Genomic DNA, 20,935 nt, shown 5'->3' on the forward strand with positions numbered 1-20,935 from the left:
ACATACAGCTCCATTTGATGACACTGGATTCAACTTGCAATTCTGAAGATATCTGAGGATTTTGGATTCTGAGAGTGCACCAGCAAAACACAGCATTGTGACAGGAAATGCAGTGTTCACTCAGAAGTCTTTCTAGAAATACCCCCTCCTCCTGAAGTAATTCCCCCGAGTTTCACCACCTTACAGACACCAACTAAGTACAAGAGGGTTATTCAAAATCAAATCTACCCCAGCAGAGGAAAGCAGCTGCAGGGGTTGCCTTACTTATTGCATGTGCCCCATTCTCCTCTCCATTCACAGTGGCTTCTCCGTTCTTTGGTGTGTTCTGCTGGGAAACAGCAGTCGTCGTCGCTCCCGCTGTTGCTGCCGTTGCTGCCGCTGCTGCCGCTGCACTGGCTTGTTGTTGAGCTAGTTTCTCTCTGAATGCTTGCTGCCGGGTCTGTACAACATCAGGCATCACCGCGTCTATCAGAGACAGTGATTCTATTGGCCTGCCGTCAAATACTGTACCATCCTGCAGGGAAAACGAGCCAAAGTCAAATTGCAGGTTTAGGATCTTCACCACTGAGGTTGGCAAAGAGGCAATGCTATAAAGGAACAAAACTAGGCTGTGAGAAGACACTGCGTTTTGACCTAACCAACTGCGCCACACCACTACAGAGCAGCCCTCTCTCAGATCCACAATGGTGGTACTTAGAGATCTGCTCTGTGAAGGGATAATTTATTGGAATTTTATAGAAGAATCAGGCATCTGAACTCTTTACAGAAGCAAAAATATTATGCTATGAAAATAAAATGTCTGAATGACAGAAAGTGTCTCTTTCTTTAGTATTTTAACAAAAAGAGCAATGGCTAAAGCCTTGACAAAGCCAGACAGGCCTTGGTTCATGGTTTGTCTTCCTGCACTAGCAGGGGGCATATGACTGGAAGCAGTACATGAATAACAAGTCTCAGACAAAACAAGAGTATGTGCAAATTCACTGGTTTCTTATATCACATTCGCCAGCCCAGTACCACCAGTTGTAGCTGATCGTACAGGGCTTATTTACCATCATTTTTCCTGGTTTTCCCCAGTTTCATTAACAATCGTTACAACTCTCATTTTGATTTCTGTAAATTAGGCTTCAGTTTAACAACCAATTGAGTTAACCTTTAAGGGTTACTTTTAAAGACATAATGCAGGCTCAGGTTAACAACTACTATATCTACTTAGATTTCCTTCGCTTTCACTTTCCTGTCACCATAATTATGGGAAAAATGTTTTAGAAGGCTCTATACTGCAGAATTTTACTGACCTTCTGCAAACTCCATCTAATTGTTTGAAATAAACAAGACTCAGCTGTGAAAGATTTGGGTTTTAGGAACAGCATGTAAGGTTTGGATATGGACAGATGAGGCAGCTGGGAAACAATATCATTTTCAAAAGATACCAATAACTAATAAGAAAAAATAACAGTTTGGCTTAGTAGTCTGCTTCTGTTGGACTACTCATTGAATTATCCCTTACAATTACATTGTTAAAATAACACATATTTGTTTCCTTGTGGGGAGGAAAAAAGAGGAAGGAGTCATTGGAGAAGACAAATGTAAGTTCTCTTTCTCCTCAACATTTTTTATGCAAATGTCTCTATAGCCATTTATTTGAATCCTGGCTCAAGTCCTTGCTACACTATGAGAAAAAAAATGTTTGCCAATGAATTTTGGCATCTTACATTTTTAACTGTAAAACTGCTCACTGGAATATTTCCATAACTGTCCTTTCACAAATCACAAACAATACTTCAATTTTGTACACATAATTTATAAACTCACTGATTACTCGCCACTCTTAAGGAATATACACATAGAAGTAGATTTGTAGCCTTAATTGGCATGCAGACTGTAGAAAGAGTGGCTTTTGTTTTGCCTGTACGGTACTTATAACTATGAATTTGAACAGAATCAAACCCCTACGAAAGCAAAATAAATATTAAGTGTGACAACACACGTATTTTTAAATCATTCTCTCAGCTGAGGCCAGTTCTGAAGCTGAATTCACAGGAGTAGGGCCTTATACCTTTCGTACAACCTGAACTAATAGGTGCTTTTCCTGGTGAGAGTTTCTAACTGTGCAGCTCTAATATCAGGCACAGGGCAAAATGTTAAGCAGTAGCAAATTGAGACAGATTCCTCACACTGGTTTGTTATTACAACTGCATCAAAGTGCAGCTTGGCACGGATGTCAAATGTCACTGCCCCAATTAAAAACAATACATACACAACTCTTAAACATGGTATCAAGTCATAAAAAGAAAACTATACAGAATGTTAGTGATAAAAACAAACGAGTTACCAAACCACACATTATGAACACTGCTTTTTCTCTATTTTATATTCCTTTGTTCTCACCCATGTCATTCGCATTCTACATTCAGCTACAGAGGAAAAAATAGCTTTTCATGTATTTTTATGTATTAATATTTATTACAGATATCTGACGAATAACTGTGGTAAATATTTCCTAAGGCAGCACTTGCTTATCTGTCATGCTCCACTCCCTCTTGAAGTATTGAGCCTTTAAGGTTGTCAGGACAAGAAAACTGGCTTCTCCTACATGCCCCCTTTGCTTCCCCTTGCAGTTCAGTGAGAACAGGGACACTTTGTGGCTGCTCATACAATCCACACAGACAACCAGTGACCCAGGCAGGGTTAGAATTTGCACACTATTGTTTTGGCATGTCCATTGCAGGATGCTGCCTGGTCTTTGTATGATCCGAGCCAAAGTCACTGAAATCAGAAAGGTCCTGTGACTTCAGTGGATTTTTAGTCAGGCTCCTCATGGCATGAAAGCAGCACTGTCTTCTAATAGGTGTCAGGGACTGAAGTTTTAAGCAACACTGCAGGCTTTTCCTGTCAAATTCTGCTGTCACCTAGAAAACACAAGGCTGTAAACGCAGACACATTTTCCTGTTTGCTGCAGGAATCTGCGCACCCCTGGCTTGCTGACTTAGGTAGCTGAAACACCACAAAACCCGTTTAAGCAACGCAATGGGGGCCTCAATGCCACAGCGGAAAACTGTGTAATGTGTCTCAGTCTGCCGGCGGTGGGGCAGAACAGGGTTGAGGTAAAAAAAGGGCACCAAATCAACAGAAACTGAGGACGGGTGGCTGATGCATTTGGCTGTCGAGAGACATCGCTGGGCGAGCTCCAGTGTGCTGGTTGGCCACACCGGTGGTCCCCAGGCATGGGTGTGTGGGGCTGTGGCAGCAGTGTGGGTACTTATACTTACTTCGTTGATGCTGATCTCTGCCTCCACATACTGGAGCCCTTTCTGGAGGATGGAGATGAGTGCAGCAGGTGGCACTAGTGTTCCGTTGATGTTGGACTGACTGATGTGGCTCTCGATACCGAACGTGAAGGCCGAGTGGGAGAAACCTGAGAGCAGGAAAAGGAAGCCATGACATGAAATCTGAACGCACCAGCCAGATACACCTTCGCGGTCTAAAAATAATCCTGCCTCAAGATCAGAAAGACGCTGCAGCATAAATGGGGGAAGGCGGGCGGGCTGCAGGCGACCGCGGAGGTTAACAAGAGCCATCCTGGTGCCCCCGCCGCCGCCACCGCCTGTCCCCCTCCCCGCACGCCTCGTCTCGTGGGCAGGCGGCGTCACATGGAAATGGCAACGCACATGGAGGAGAGGAGAGCCGGCTGACTGAAAACCAAAACACAAACATGAAAAAATATGAGTCACTGCAAGGGCAAGGCCAGCTAATAATAAAAACGACTCGGATCTTCATCTTCCTTTCTACGTTTTCGTATCGGTGCTTCCTGAAGCTAAAGACTCAAATCCCTGTCAGTGCGCAGGCTGTACAAAATCAGGGCCCCGACACAGCTCACACAGGAGAGCCGCTCTCTTGTGCAAGGGAAGAGGTTTCAAATCCTCTGGTCACCACATTTATAGCTAACACGACATGCAGAGCGCTGCCATTAAAACACGCAACAACAGAAAGGCCTTTCCCGCAAACCCGTTTTCTGAAAGTGAACAGTAACAGCAAACGTAATTAATTGGGATCTGTCAAACAAACCAATTCGGCGGCCCTCCCTTCAACCATAATTCTTTCTCTTCGCCATTTCATTTTTGTTGTTGGCCTAGAAGTAACCGCTCTTGAAGTGGATCAATTTTCGGGAGCTGTGCCGTCATTGCTGCGAGGACCAGCTTGAGCGTCCGAAGGCAGGCGCCGCAGATGGACCGTGCGCAGGCGATGCGGGGGGAAGGGAGAACAGGATGTAGATATAACTGTAGGAACCCATTTATCACCACACTGTCTCCAGAGCATTAATCTAACATTAAAAGCCTTGGGGAAACCACCCATGCACTGTCTCGAACAGGAAGAGCCCCAGCAGTCTCCACCGACCAGACAAGAGGAAAAAAAAAAAAAAAAGAAGAAAAAGAAGGCAGCTCACAAATGAAAATACTTCCGTTAAATATAGCTATGCCCTTGTCAACAGTAGTTTCATTTATAGTTTTGTCCGTTAAGGGATTTCCCCCATATCACTGCAGTGTCCGATTGTGTGTGGGCTGGCAGACGGGATTTGGGGCTTGCTCCACAGCATTGCTTTCTCTCCCTCTCTCAAACTGTTTTCAAGGCTCTTTTTGCAACCAGCTCAATTGCACTCACAGGCAGCAAAAACAAAGAAAGAGAATGCCTCCCACATGTGAAAACTGAGGTACGTATTTCTCCGTGATTCTCTTCCCCTACACATTTTATTTCGACGCTGTTTTTCTTCTCTTCCATGTAACAGCCTCTGTCCTCTCCTTTCCCTACCATGCTTCCCCCTCCTAGTACTCCCCCAGTTTTTTGGGATGCTTGGGGACACCTTTTAGAAAGTGTCAGGTCCACCTATGAGCAGACTTACAAATGATTACAAGGCATGAAAACAAAGCACAGGAAAAAAAAAAAAAAGAAAACAAAAACAAAAACAAACACCTGAAAAACTGCAGTATCATTCATCTAATCCCTGGACCCCTCTTACTCTGTCTTGCTCTTTATGTCTTGTGGTCTAGTTTATGAGCTGCTGGACCTCCTGCTGCATCCAAAATAGACTGTAAGATCTGCAGGGCAGTGCTTTTGCCTTGTTATTTGTTCTGCAGAACACCTAAGCACATCGCTGGGTACCACAACAAGAAAGAAATGAAGCATTGAGCATACACAGCCTGAGTCAGGGAGACCTAGGGTTTGATGGCTGAACACTGAGATCTCTATGTATATATAAATATATGGCATGCTACTAATCAGAATTAGGGAAACAGATCCTGCTTAATGTATATTTATGTGTATTTAAATTAAACAACAACAGTAATAATACCTTCTTGAAAAGCAGCGGACTTTAAAAGGCATGACGGATTAATCAGCCAATCTACTTAAAAATGCAGAAGACTCAGATAATTAAGCTGTCGTCCAGAAGCACTGAATTTCACTGCTAAAAGAGACAGTAGCTAATCTGTGAGTTGGTAGCTCAGGATTTTGTAAAATGGTCTCTGATTTGATCAAAAGGCAGATAGCATAAAAATGGTCAACAACACACATATGGTAAGAAAGTGGAAAGCCATTACTGTGGATCTACAGCAGCATTAATTTTAACTATTACTTTGTACCTGTCCTTAGGACATTTGGTATCTTGCAGACTTTTAGCTGGCTCCTGTCACATCTCATTTCAAGTCACATCTTTGCCAGCAGACGGGTTAATGTTGCATACAGCTAACCTCTTCAGCCAGTTGCCACATCCCTGAAGACCAACACCTCTCACCTGACTGCGCGTGGGAAAAGGGACTTCTCAGCACAAAACCCAGATGTGTTATTGAAATGAATCCTTTCATTTGACTGTTTCTCTCCATGATAAGAAACTGCTACCAAAGCATTCATGAGATGACAAAACACAAAACTCTTGGCTACGTTCTCACGGAATAGCAATCTCACTCACGTCTCCAGCAGTTAAGACAAATTTTCCCAAAATCTTATCTGGTAAGATCCAAATACTGAAATCAACAGAGTGAAACTGCTTAAGTGGGCGCTGCTGGACACTGTGTTCCTCACTCCTCTTGGAAAAATCCTAACATGGTATGGTCCTAACATAGTATTTAATCCTAACATGGTATTTAAAAGAAAAGCAAACACCAAGAAATAACTCAACCAAACAACTGATAGCTAATTATCTCCCATTTTTTTTGTATCCTGATAAACGATACAATTTATATAATGCAACATGAAAGTACACGGATTTTAAAAGTCACACACAGTTAAGAAAATCCTGAATGAAGCTGTACCCATGTCAGGTTCCTGATAACACTGAAAAATCACTTGAGCTTCACTTTTATAGTTACCAGATGTCATCAGTTCTCTTCGGGGCTCTGTGTGTGAGTGCACTGAATTATACAGCAATGTTGCAGCTCTTTATAGTTCAGTCATATAAAAAGGTGATTTCTATTAAACGAAGGCAAGTTTCTTTTAAATGCTAGCTATTTAAATGCTTGTGTTACAAACGTTAACTTGGCCCTCCTTCTGAAGTTCATGAAACCACATTAGGAAGCGCAAAGCCAAGAAACCAGCACACCACCCCCTCGGTGACTGTGCAGGCTGTCAAGGCAGTCAGGGAGCAAGAACAGCAGGAGAACGTGCTCAGCAAACGGGAATCTTAGGGACGGATGTGACAGGGACGATATGCAACTCCAGCAGACCAAAACTCAAAATGCTGCTGTCGAAGGGAAATGAATGAAAGAAGGAAGTTGCAAATCTGTGTCCACCATATGCATCACTTCTCATAAATTCTCTCAGTCCAGTGATTATAACAATCACTCTATAAAACATTGATTTATACCCAAATAGCACCAATAACTGAAGTCTTAATGTCATAAATCCTTTGAGGACATATGCTATGAGACTCTGAGCTTTTAAGATTGAAGATGTGAACACAAAGGGCTGAAGGGGAGGGACCATGGCCACATCCTGAACTGGTTTTGTACCAGTGAGACCAGTGAGTCACTTCTGCAGTGATGGGACTGGTACCCTAAATGTCATCATTCAGCAGACTTGAGAGGATGGCTTCATGGTCTTTCCTGCCTCAATCTAGAGAAAAGATGGGAAAACACAAACTGTCGAACTATGTACAATGTTTAAAATGTTATCATACATGAACAAACATCCAAATGAACAGTGGGTTACCTGCAGAACTTCGTATGATCACCTTAAAGGGAGGTGATCTATCAGCTGTGGGACAGTTGGTCTTGAAAGATTTTACAGAGCATAAAAGCACAGAGGACATAATGAATGCATGAAATAATGACTTTATTGAACCCCACCAAATAAAAATTGTTATGCAAGTGTTTTTGACTTGAAAAGTTAAGTGAAATTCCTCATTTAGAGATTCCCGCACTTTTGTACTGACAGTGATAACAGATCCTGGTTCTGCGCTGTATCTCCTCCCACATCGAGGTGTCTGTATATACTATCAGTGGTACGTACACAGTCATTTGGGAATTCTTGCCCCAGGCAGTGCCAAAAAATGCATATGTAGGGCTGTTTTACAAAATTTCACTGATAGATTTTGCTGTAACTGTGAAAATAGAGATGATAGAGCTGTTTTTTTTCCCTTGGCTGCTCCTTTTTCAGTTAAAAATGGCCTCCTCTTAACACAGTATTTATCACTGATCATAAAAGGATGAGTTTTAGTTTAACGAACGTATCACTGTTCTCTGTGTGCTGATTTGATCTACAGGCTACGTAATTTTGATCGTTTGCAATATGCCTGGCTCACAGCAGTGATGCCTACCAAATGCAGGCACAGGAAAGAGAGCTGGGTTACCATGCAGCCCAGAGAAAGCCTTGCCTTCTCCAGAAATGTGCCTCACCTGGTCTGAGGGTTAAGGATTCTTCCTTTTAAGCACACAAATGGGGTGCTGCTGAGTATTCCCCGTGCTACTTGGTCTGGCTATGATAGATCAAACTGACTGACATTCCCTAAGTGCTCCCTTCATTTTCTGATTCCTTTAGCACCATAAAAAGCAGCCTTGTTTAAACTGCGACCTTAAAGTGCAATAGCTACAGCACTTACTGCTGCATCTGTGCAGGCAAGCAGAGTGGCAAAAAAGGGTCTGCAGAAGCAACACTTTCACCAGTATTTCAGTCTTAGCTGGTTACTCAACAGGCCATAATTGGCAACAGTTAAGCTGTCTACTGAATACTGTGCAATTCTTCTGTTTGTGAACTAAACAGATTTTTTTCTTGTAAAATTCACTTAATATACTGTTCATTTTTTTCTTTTAAAAAAATATTTTATCTCACACTTATTTGCAAATTACTCAAATTAATTATTCATACTATGTGATTCTTCACTGAAACATTTGTTACTGTAGAATGAAACAGAGAATAAAGAATTATGAACGTCAAATTGTCTTTGACACACATCTCAGGCATCTGTATGAGGAATGGCCTCTATCCAAACACTGAGTACAAGTAATAACCTGTTCTTACAAATCTTTGTACAACTCATGACCAGTGTGGCCCTCTGTCCAGGAAACCAGTGAGATTTCATATGGAGGTCTGTGTCATTTCCTTTAATAAATTTTCTTATTTCTTTCACTCAAGCAGACCAGACTGACATTTTCAAATGCAAGAATCCTAGGTTCAATTTCCTGAGATCACTAAATTACTGATGTTATTACCTTAAGAGATAGATAGGAAAAAAAAGAAGGGGGGGGGGGGGGGCATAAACTATCTGTCAACCCCTTCTTCTTCTATACTAATTTAACTATCTTTAACTACATCCAGGTGCACTGTTAAATAATCAACACTTCCTATTTTGCTGATTTCTCTAATATTGTGCTGTCTTTCTTTATGGGAATTCCCAATACTAACTCTTCCAATTCTCATCTCTGAAGTAACACACTGTTCTCTTATAAAGTATTTGGCAGGTATAGGATATGAAAGTAGGCAAGGTTTTACAAATGATTAAAACTTCTAGCTTGGCGGAACCAACCTGTAACTGCTACAACGTGATCCACTGGCAATCTCAAGTCTTCTGACTGTATGAATGCCTGTTTTCTTAAGGTGCTCTTGTATCTGGCACTATTGCTGAGACATCTACTCATGTAAAATACATTCAAGAACAGAATGCATCTAAGAGACGACTACAGATATACAGGCTGCAGAAGAAGAAAGATGGCTATGAGGAGGTAAAGGAAAGCCATCTTTATCACCATAAATAGGTGTAAATGAAAAATTTGTGGGAGATTTAGACACTTCAAGCAGAAACATGCCACAGTACAATGAGTCAAAAGTATATTGCACACAGGAGGAAAAGATGGGACTGCATGGGGACAGCTGTACCATGACACCAAACCCAAGTAACTCGAAAGCTTTCCAAGGAAACCAGATGCAATCAGCGGAAAAAGATCTTCCAAAGTTTGACATCTGGGTCTTGGGAATGCCATCTAAGAAAGAAGGCAAGAAGGGAAGGATGGTGCAACATGGTGACCTGTAATAAATTACAGCACCACCACTGCAGTTTAAAGAAATTCTACTGAAGAACAGCGAAATAGGATCAATAAGAAAAATATTTCCTCCACATACTAATTATGCACAAATGACACAATTAATGCTAAATTAAGACTTCTGAAGATCTAAATTTGCTAGTGTAGAGAAGCAAAGAACATGTATCACTATGCTCTTAATCTGAATGTTCATGTAAGAATGCAATTTCTGTCTCCAAAATCAGAAGCAAACAATTTAACTTAAAAAAATCACATTTTCTTGATCCTGGGCCTAACACATGCTAGTCTAGGTCTTGAAGTAACTTACGTTATTTCTTGCCCACTGCCCAAGAGAACACAATGACGTTCTTCACAATACTTGACTGCAGCTGCCATTTTGCAGTCTAGGATTTCCCCTTCCATGGCATGCACTGAGTGCGAATTACGAATGTAGCACGGATCCCTATCCTTACTTCTCCTTACATTTCTGTCTAAATGTAATTATGTAGATTTTGTTTGGGGTTTATGTGGCAAGGTTTTGGTAGCGGGTGGGTCTGCAGGGGTGGCTTCTGTGAGCAGAGCCCAGCAGCTGCCCCATGTCAGATCAGAGCCAGCTCCAGCCGGCTCCAAAAGGGACCTGCTGCTGGCCAGAGCTGAGCCAGAGAGCGACACTGGTTGAGTCTCTGGTAGAGCAGATTTTAGGAAGGGAAAAAACCTGCTGCGCAACAGCAGCTGGGAGAGTGAGGAGTGAGAAGCAGCCCTGCAGCCCCCCAGGTCTGTGCAGCAGGAGGGCAGGAGGTGCTCCAGGCACGCAGCAGCAGTTCCCCTGCGGGCTGTGGAGAGGCCCCTGGTGGAGCAGGCTGTCCCCCTGCAGCCCATGGGTCCCACACGGAGCAGATCTCCACGCTGCAGCCCGTGGAGGAGCCCCCGGTGGAGCAGGTGGATGTGGCCTGGAGGAGGCTGCGGCCCATGGAGAGCCCCCACAGGAGCAGGCCCCGGGCCGGAGCTGCAGCCCGTGGAGAGGAGCCCACGCAGGAGCAGGGGGTCTGGGGGGAGCTGCAGCCCACCCGTGGGGGACCCGTGCTGGAGCAGTTTGCTCCTGGGGGATGGATGGACCCCGTGGTACGGAGCCATGTGGGAGCAGGTCTTGAAGAGCTGCTGCCTGTGGGCAGCCCCAGCAGGCTCATTTTGGGAAGGACGGCATCCCGTGGGAGGGACCCCATGTGGGGCAGGGGCAGAGTGACCGTGAAGGAGCAGCAGAGACAAAGAGTTAAGAGACTGACCGTAGCCCCCATTCCCTGTTCCCCTGAGCTGCTTGGGGGGAGGACGTAGAATAGGGCAGATGGGGGGAAGGTGTTTTGAGTGTGCGTTTAGTTTCTCACTGCTCCAGTATGCTAGTGATAGGCAATAAATTATATTAATCTCCCCATGCTGAGTCTGTTTTGCCCATGATGGTAATTGGTGAGCGATCTCCCTGTCCTTAGGTCAACCCCTGAGACCTTTTTCATCATATTTTCTCCCCCTGTGTTTTGAGGTGGGGGAGTGATAGAGTGGTTGTGGTTGAGCTCAGCTGCCCAGCAGGGTGAAACCACCACAGACATAAAAATATACCCATAGAACCCTAGTGTACATATGCAGAGCTTTCACAGAAAACACACTGGTTTCTCTGAAATACTTTCAGCTGCAGTTAGTAACAGTTTGGTGTATACAGCCATTGGTAACACTCTACAAACAGTTAAAAAATAGGTGGGCAAAAATCCTACGCCACGTCTTGTTTATTATTCACAGCAGACTGAGATTCTTCTCTTAGCTGAGCTTTTTCTTTCTCAATAATACATCCTAGAGTGCCTCTCTGGCTTTGGCAGCGTCTGCTTAGTTTTGAAGACTTACCTTCGCAATTACATAAAGGTCTTAACAAGGACACACATTAGCAATTTAAAATAAGAACTGCAGTTGAAATATATTTTTAGAAAAATCAGCTGAACAATAGGGCCTGTACATTTGTTTTAAGATTAGGATTGCTGAATGATTAAAATTATTTCCAGAACCCTGGGAAATGTGTCCTGTATTACAAGCTCTTTCCCAGCCCCTGGGAAATACAAAGAAAGGATCCCTAGCTGTAGCTTATGTCATTTGCCAAAATTATAACGTGCCTGGTTACCCTAAGATTTGTAGAAGCGATTATTCACTAATATTAAATGTTACACCCTTTTTTCTTGGATATCTGACCTGTTCACCTTTTGCCAAGAATTCAGAGTAAATGTCGCTACCCAAAATTATTTTATTATGTGCCAAAGAATGTTTTTGGCAGACTTTTTTTTCTTTTTCATGAAGGAAAATATGTTGTAAAAGATTAATACTACTTGGAAACGATCTTTTGATGAGCAATACTTGGCACTCACTGTTTAAGTCTTTCTGAATGCTGCAAATTAACAAAAAGAGAAATACGATACAGACAGAAAACAGAACACGAGCAATGGAAAAGAGGAACTTAAAAAAAATCTGTTGAAAACAAGGTCTGAAATAATCCCCCTTTTTCAGTCAGTCTGTGTAAGTCGACTGACAACTTCAAATAAATGTCGACATAGACCTAGCATTTTAATGCAACTATGGACAAGATTTGAAGTAACTTTCAAAGGCCACTGCAAGAAAAAAATCTTTTCCTTCTAAATTAATGGGATGCTGTTATCTTTCAGCCCTGTTCATGGAACCAGCCACCCAAAGAGATGTGCATGGAAGGATCACATTCATGCATGAGACGCCTTTAGAGTCGTATATACTTCACAGTCTTTTTTTTCTGTAAGCTGTAGTCTTTTTATCAGTTGTAATATACACCTGTAAGCAGTGGCAAGTAGGACACCGTGGCTGACACTCAGTGGGCAGTCAGGAACTTCAGCTCCAGGATTGTTTCTGCTCATTGCCTCTACACACGTCCTAATAGAGGTGTGCTGGTTAGAGATGTGAGGAAGTGTGATTTATAACTGCCATAGCTGTGCGGGTTGAAAGTCCCCGTCATGCAGCTTATTAGCAAAACTGCAGTGCTGCAGATACAGCTTCTTTCACTGGGCCTGGACAACCATCAGGAAAAGCAGTACATTGACAAGATGCGTAACACTGCTAGTTTTACTAAGCAAAGCCATCCTGACTTCCCCCCACGGCAAGATATTTTCCTCCGCCCCAATATCCTGTTTTCTTAATAACCCCATACTATAGTTTTTATGCAAGCTTTAAAAACTAGGACATCAGCTGATCAGAATGAAAGCCCATGCTATGGAATAAATTTACACAAGTTTATGTTCACATAACTTAAAATCACCATGTTTGCTCCATGTCTGAGATCCAGCACTGTATGGCAACTTCCAGGCCAAAGAAAAATTAAAACAGCCAAGTTTATAAAAATGTTGAGCGACCAAGAAGGAAATACCAAGTAAGCAGAGTTTTGCAGATGGCAAAGGAACAAGATACTCAGTGTGTTTTTTTCCCTTACAGGAACTTACAAAATCCTGCACCAAGTATTGCTTTTCTTACATGGCATTTACATTGCTGTCATGCAACAGGGGTAAAAGACATGGAGAAAGAAGTTTTCAAAAGGACCATTTGATCTGTACCACAAAGCATTCAAAACTATTCTTTATATATGTGTTTGTAAAGTAGTTATCTGGTCACATAACTTTAAGTCTGTGCATATAAACACACACAAAAATAGCCCTCATACAGCTTACTACGTTCTTTTGAAAATACAACCAGAACAAAGTATGACAAAAACAGTAAGGTCTGTAGCTGTAAAAAATATTTTTTCCTCTCCATTGTGGAATTTGGATTTTGGGAAGCTGACCATCAAATACTGCTAGTTTGTATTCACTGTTCTGTGGAAAAAAGCACACAATGGGGTTTGGATTTGCACATTGTTTCACACGACACAGAGGTGCTGTCAGCTTAGCAACCAATTTGCTTTTCTTTAAAGGAAGCTGGCAAAAATATTTACCTTTAACCTAATAGCTTCAGCGTTCTCAAGATCTATAGTTTTGATAAGTTTAAAAAAACATGTTTTTGGAACTGCAACCCAGTAAAGCTGACTGTCTTCTAATGCTGATCCTCATTTTCTTAAACTCTACTTAGTATTTGCAAAGAGAATAAATGATTACTAGCAGAGTGAGAAACTGTGCATAATAATAGAGTTCTTATTCAAGAAATGGATATGTCTCTTCAGCAGCCATCCATCCTCCAACTATGAAATATCATTTCACATTCAGACTCAGTCTCACTGTTTCTGGAATCATACAGTCATTTCCTCCTTAATTTAAAAGAAATACAGAAAGCAGAGGAGTTTTTTTTTGTTTGTTTGTTTGTTTTTTAAAGAGTAGCAGTTTAATGAAAATCTCTATACCCTTTTGATAGTACATTCCTTTTTACTACATACACATTATGCTGGGGAGGTTATGTATATTGTGTTAGATTTCAAGCAACATCTAGTAACAGACAGTTTCCCATTAGATAGGAATGTTAATTCTGGGGTGACTTTTAGGAAACACTTTTATTTAAACCAAAACTGCTTTTCTCAAATATGTCAAGAACTGCTACCCAGAAAGAGTCACTATAATACATATTCCACTCCTAGAATAACACCGTGGCTCTTACTTATCTCAGTAATTCATGAAAGGTCACAAATGTTGGTTCTATAACAAACTTCCAGTTGATCAGAGATTTGGATCATAAGCTTAAGTAATTTTATTTACTTTTTATTAAGTAATTTTATTTAAAAAATTATTTATTTTTAATTTTATTTTAGGCTGGCCCTAAAGAGGATAACACATCATATAAATAGGGCTGCATGCCCACAAATCAGATCTGTGCTAAACCATGAGAATTAAAAATGGATTTTGTACTGCTCCAAAGCCTAGCCATCGTACAGCTGAAAAGGTGAAAGAATCCCTGCCCTCAGTCTTAACAGTTCCTGAATAATAACATACAGTTAGCATCTTGTTTATACTTTATTTATAAATACTCACCTACATAAATTAGCCTATAAATTCAGAAGTAGTACCTTAAAGTAATAGAAAAATACTGTTAAATACTGTATTAGCACACATTTAATAGTCTATCTTCAAAGCATTTCAGTACATTTTAGGACTGTAACCTCTTACTATCTGCTGTGAGGTACCATACTTAGTATTAACCTCATTTTCAAACAAGAAAATTGAGGCATAAAAACTTCAAGGCCAGGTTCAAACACACAGTTTTCATGTATTTCCTAAAAAAGTGTATTCTTTTATTTAATCAGTTACACCTGTCCAGCACCCAGTTATACTAGCACAAGGGTACCTGTGCAACAGAAGCTAAGCAAATACACAAGCATCTTTATATCATCAATGCAGCTGAGTTTTGCCTGTGAACTACAGTTCCTGTACATCACAGGCAGCGTACATGTGGCCCAAGAGTCAGTGACCATACATATGTAGACAAAAATAATGCAGCTGCGGATGGTTACTAGACCAACATGTATTTTATTTTTGGATGTCAGGATGTTATTTCAAGGATGTGTTTTTCCCTCAGCAAAGAAAAGCTCTCCATCCTCGCCATTAGAGTACAGCTATGTACACAGCTTCAAGAGCCTTCCAGTGACTATCACGTTTAACGGCACCTTTATGTACAGGTGCTTTCAAAGACCTTTGAATCTTCCCACCCTTGAGCAGGAGGCTGGCCTAGCTGAACCTGAACCAGCAATGTGCCCTTGCAACGAAGAAAGCCAACAGCATCCTGAGCTGTGCTACGAGGAGTGTAGCCAGCAGGCTGATGGAGATGTGATCCCTGCCCTCTCCTGAGTGCTGGTGAGACACACCTGGGTGCTGGCCCCAGTTCTGGGCTCCTCAGTACAAGAGACAGGGACACACTGGAAAGAAGACAGCAAAAGGCCACAATGATGACCGGTGAACTGGAGCATATCACGTATCAGGGAAGGCTGAGGCAGCTGGACCTGTTCAGCCTAGAGCACAGAAGGTCAGGGGGATCTTGCCTATGTGCATAAATACCTGAGAGAGCGCAAAGAGGATGGAGCTTTCTGTGGTGCCCAGTGACAGGACAAGGAGAAAAGCGCACGAACTGAAGCACACATGAAATTCCATTTAAACATAATAAACATGAAGGTGGTCAAATACTGGAAGAGCACGCTTAAGCAGGTTGTGAACCCTTCGTCTTTGGAAATACTCAAAACCCAACTGGCTACAGCCCTGAGAACCTGCTCTGGCTGACCCTGACGTGAGCAGGGAACTTGGACTAAATGATCTCCAAAGGTCCCTTCCAACCTGTTAACTATTCTTTCATTCTGTGACATCCTGTGATACCATGCAGCCTGAACTCTCCTTCAATCCTAATAAGCCAAACTAGAAAAAAAAAAAAAAAAAACAAGGAAAAATCATTATCCACAGACCCTATTAACAGTGCACACTGTGCTTTTTTTAAACAATCATACTGTCCAAGTGCCTTTATTGACCAAGTAACTCATTCTTCTAATGAATTATTCTTCAAGGTGTATATTTTAATAATTTAAGCAAACCTCATGCACTGAACATTCCCCCTTCTACCTAGCAGCAGCCTTCTTATGCAAAGGAAGCAGCTTTGAAGCAAATTTAGCTGACCTATATATGCCAATATTTTATGCTATGCTTAAGCTGAATTATTTTCATGTGCTTTTCACATCTGTGACTCAGGAACTCTGTGCTATACACAGTTGTTTAAAATAATGTAAACGTACTTCACACACAGGAAAAAACACTGACTTCAGAGAAAAAAATACATAGGCTTATGTGAGTAAAGATCGTTGCATAAGGCACAAATTTAAAAGAACAGATTAGTATTAATCTTCAGGCCCCATAAGGAGGCTGATGGGATGCATCCCAGAGTTCTCAGACGGCTGGCTGATGTCATTGCGGGACCTCTCTCAATTATTTTTCAATCGTCTTGGGAATCCGGAGAGGTCCCAGTTGACTGGAAGCTGGCAAATGTGGTCCCAGTTTTCAAGAAGGACAAGAAAGATCCTGGCAATTACAGGCCTGTCGGTCTCACTTCAGTCTGGTAAAATTATGGAAAAGATTATTCTGGGACTTACTGAAAAACACCTAAAGGACAACACAGTCATTGGTCAGAGCCAACGTGGGTTCACTTGGGAAGGTCATGTCTAACAAACTTAGTTTCCTTCTACAACAAGATCACCCAGCTAGTTGACCAAAGGGAGTCACTTGATGTAATTTTCTGGATTTCAGTAAAGCTTTCAATACTGTCTCTCACAGTATCCTTCTGGATATGGCAAAATGACCAGAATGGAGCTAGATAAAAGCATAATAAGATGGGTAAACAACTGGCTGCTGGGTCTGGCTCAGAGGGTTCTTGTAAATGGGGTTACATCAGGCTGGCTTTAATTTAGTTTATCCATGAGGCCCCACTTGGAGTACTGCATCCAGGTCTTGGCCCGCAGCACAAGAAGGGCATGGACCTGTTAGAGCAGGTCCAGAGGAGGGTCACGAAGATGATCAGAGGGCTGGAGCACCTCTCCTATGAAGGCAGGCTGAGAGAGCAGGGACTGTTCAGCCTGGAGAAGAGAAGGCCCTGGGGAGACCTTACTGTGGCCTTTCAGTACTTAAACGGGGTTTATTGAGGATGCAGAGTGACTTTTTACATGAGCAGATAGTGATAGGGCAAGGTAGAAAATCTACAATAGGGGAGATTTAGATTAGATGTTAAGAGGAAATCATTTCCTATGAGGGCGGTGAGGCACTGGAACAGGTTGCTCAGAAAAGCTGTGGGTGCCCCATCCCTGGAGGAGTTTGAGGCCAGGTCGGATGGGGCTTTGGGCAACCAAGACATAGACTAGTGGGAGGTGTCCCGGCCCATGGTAAGGGGATTGGAATTAGAAGGTCTTTAAGGTCCCCTCCAACCCCAACCATTCTATGATACGATTCCATCATCTTCTTTCAGATTTTGTTGGTTTCTTTTCAGGAAACTGTAAATGGCACTGGAAAAAATATAATGTAATGCTGTTCCAACTATTACTATCTGGCTGGACAACATCACAATGCTGAAATCCCCAAAGCTTCACAATATCCATGCCACTTGTAATTTCCAAAGGCAGAATGAAAGTAAGATGTACTGGATGTGGCTAAAAGGAAAGGCTTGTTTACATGTGCTTAACTCTAGAAGGATTTTGTGCTGTGATTCAGAGAAACACTTCACATTGTATGTGCCCTTTGGGCCTATCTTATTTTCTAGGAAAACAAGGAAAATCTGTCAAACATGAAACCAATACAGTGCTGTCATCCAGAATCTACAGAAGGAAAACAACTATGTTATTAGCTGCCTTAATTCATATGGTTGGGAAGAAAACAAATGACAATTCTGAAGTATAATGCTAAATTGTCCCAAGTCAGCAGCTACAAATTTCACTGATGTGTTTAGCACAAGCATCCAGCTAGTGTTTTTATTGTCTTGGACATGGTACTGATTGTACGCTGTGGAATAGTTTATCAAGTGTATGTCATACATGGAAAAATTCAAACTGAACAGTGAAAGTATGAGAGAAAATGGAAACTTACGCAACCTTAACTCTAACAAGGCATTGCCAGACATCCACTACAATAGATGTCCTACAAGAGAGCAGTGGAAGCCACAGACAGATGGGGAGCTGTTTTTCAGATAAAGATTTTGTACTGCAAAATACATGTAAGTGCTACAAAAGGAACACAATTAAATCAGTCAATCAATACGTCAAAAGTACTAAATTTGAAAAAGCTTTAATAACTGAGTTGGCACGTTGGGCTTGATAGGGAAGGTAATTTATTGTAGCATTTGAATCTATGTTAGGATTTGTCACTCACAACAGATGGCAGCACATTGTAGATTAAAAGGTACACAAAAGATTTGATGTGACTTGTTTTTGCCATTCTCCTGCTCTTCAATTGTCTTTGAGGTTGTTACTGTGCATTGGTTACTCCCATTGTACTGCTCTGCCCTTCATACCAAAAGACAAGTAACTGTCTGCTTCTGTTGCGGGCAGACAAAGCGGAATGGGAATTCTCTGTATTCTGAGTTTGGTCTGTTTATGTAGAATCACAATCCTTCACTCTGAAGAAAACCAACAGAAGGACTATGTCAGCAGTGAAGATGGCTGCTGGCAAGAATATGCATCTCAGGAGTTTGAAGAGGTGCAAACCTGAACCAACGTAATTTGGGTAGCAGAACTATGCCTTCATTGGTATAGCTTGTTTCGCTTCTGTCAATACACCTGCCTGTTGGTGTAACTATGTCCACCACGGCAGTATTTTGTGTGCTCGTACTTCCACACCGGTAGAACGCTCACAGTGCAGACATCATCCAAGCCTGGTTTTAGTAACCAAGGACAACATTTTCCCTCAGAGGTGGTCTCTGAATCAAAACTCCTAAAAATAAATGCAACCTGACTTTTAGAAGTTGACTCCTGACATGAACAAAGCTCGAAAGTACTCGGCACTTTGAAGAACTTGGCCATTTCAAATCGTGTGCCAAAAAGCACACATTCAAAAAGGACCAAACTGAACACTGCAGGACTTGGCTTTTGGATAAGAATTAACAATCTGAAACTGAAACCAAACACTCAACTTCTTTTTTGCTCTAAAAGCAGGCATGCACGGCCCTACTGCAGAAGTAAAAACACTTTGCTGTCTCAGTGGTAGAATTTTTATGCCATCAACCCAGAGAGCCTACAAGAAAATTATGTATGATGCACTGCTTCTTTTTCTGGGCACAGATAAGCCCTGAGATAGACACATATGTGACAAGACATGTATTTATTTATCTACTTATTTATTTTAATACAGCTAAGCAGTTAGAGCCTTAACTCGTCCAAGTTCTGTCTTGTACTGAAGGGATTTCACCCCACTGCCACTAGAGCAGGCATCTTATCCAGCCCTGCTTCTCCAGCAGCAGAGGACTCAAAGCACACAGTCTCCCTGGTTGTATTTTTCTCTGTTAAACCCCATGATCGGTCACCGTAACTCATACAGTGCCACTATTCACCATTTCATTCCATCTGCAAATGTATTCAAGAATCATTTCATATTTCCTTCCAGGTCACTGATAAAGCTATTGAGAAGTATCATGGCAAGAACAGACTCCTGTGAGTTCCCACTAGAAGCAACCTTTGAGATGAATATTTCCCATCTCCAATCGCCTTATAAGAGGTTTCTATTAGACAGTTTTTAATCCACGTGATAACACTGGATTACACAGATTTTACACAGTTTTATTTTGTTTTGCTTTTAATGACAGTGTGTCAACAAGGCTAAGTAAATGTCATAAAGTAGTCTAAGTATAATACTGTCAGCACAGTTATCTTTGTTGTTGTAATTTGTGATCTTGGAAATAGCAGTCTCTAGTTTGTTTGACAAGATCTATTACCCACAAAAACTTGCTGGTTGGTTTTAGGCATGTTGTCATATCTTATTTTTTTTTGTTTGTTTGAGATATCTAGTTTCAACTTTCCAATGATTTTGTTTAACCTTTAGCTACCTGGATCATCTTGTTTCCCTCTAAAAATTCTGGCACAACATTTGTTTTTGTAATTCACTGGAACTCCCCTTGGTATGCCAAAATTTGTTTAAAAACAATGGTTTAGACAGTTCAGATCTATTAGTACTCTCCTGTGCAAGTTTTCTAGTCTGACAGAGAATTAAGAAGGAAAATGTAATTATTGACTTTGACTTTTAACTTCAATTTCAGAAGAGCTGAATTTCTACTGGAATGACCAGCAAGTATTTTCATAATGAAGTGTAAAGCACCCATCAGTATCTTTGCTGTGATAATGTTTCAAATAATCTCAAGTGCTTCTGTGCCTTGCAGCGGCAAAACACTTGAAATATTATAGGTATAGTTTGCTTTTTACAGTTTTCCTCCCACATATATTTCCTTTTGTCATTTCTCTCTTCCTCCCACTGCTTGCCTACATTTTAGGAGAGAGACAGGAATTTTTACAGGATGAGATTAAAGAGCAGATGACTAAGAAGGAAAATTGAACATTTGTATGGTCTTGTAAGCAAACTTTATGGCTATGCTTAATACAATTTCTGAGGGTTCAGCTAATGTTACCATAATTAATCTAATAACCTTATTTTTGGCAAACTCTTTGAACTGTAGGGGTTTGAACTTAAATTGTATTTAAACACTAGCCCTCTAAATTTATCATTCCTTATTTTGGAAGCTATTAATTCAGAACATCTTTCATCTGCTGCCTCATCTTTTGGCATTTCTATTAGCAGGTGGAAAGGCAAGATACTATATAACAATTTCTGTCTTGTTACCCTACTTTATCTGAAAATAAAGATATAAAAATCTCCATGGAAAAACCAAGAGGGTATGAAAGAAGATTTAAACAGAATGTGAGAAGCTCTTTAAATAGATTAGAG

General features: G+C 41.4%; 1 protein-coding gene across 4 annotated transcripts in view; it reads right to left on the reverse strand.

Annotated features, from left to right (window-relative positions):
• TBL1X (transducin beta like 1 X-linked) overlaps positions 1-20,935 on the reverse strand; it is a 199,478-nt gene that overhangs the window by 35,098 nt on the left and 143,445 nt on the right. For all 4 annotated transcript variants that reach the window (XM_040534030.1, XM_040534016.1, XM_040534041.1 and 1 more), the window contains 2 exons: positions 3,270-3,415; positions 265-514 (listed from right to left, as the gene is read on the reverse strand). In XM_040534030.1, coding sequence (XP_040389964.1) covers positions 265-514; positions 3,270-3,415 — 396 coding nt within the window. The remainder of the gene's footprint in view (positions 1-264; positions 515-3,269; positions 3,416-20,935) is intronic.

This window comes from Cygnus olor, chromosome 1, assembly GCF_009769625.2.
Source record: "Cygnus olor isolate bCygOlo1 chromosome 1, bCygOlo1.pri.v2, whole genome shotgun sequence".
Taxonomy (NCBI): domain Eukaryota; kingdom Metazoa; phylum Chordata; class Aves; order Anseriformes; family Anatidae; genus Cygnus; species Cygnus olor.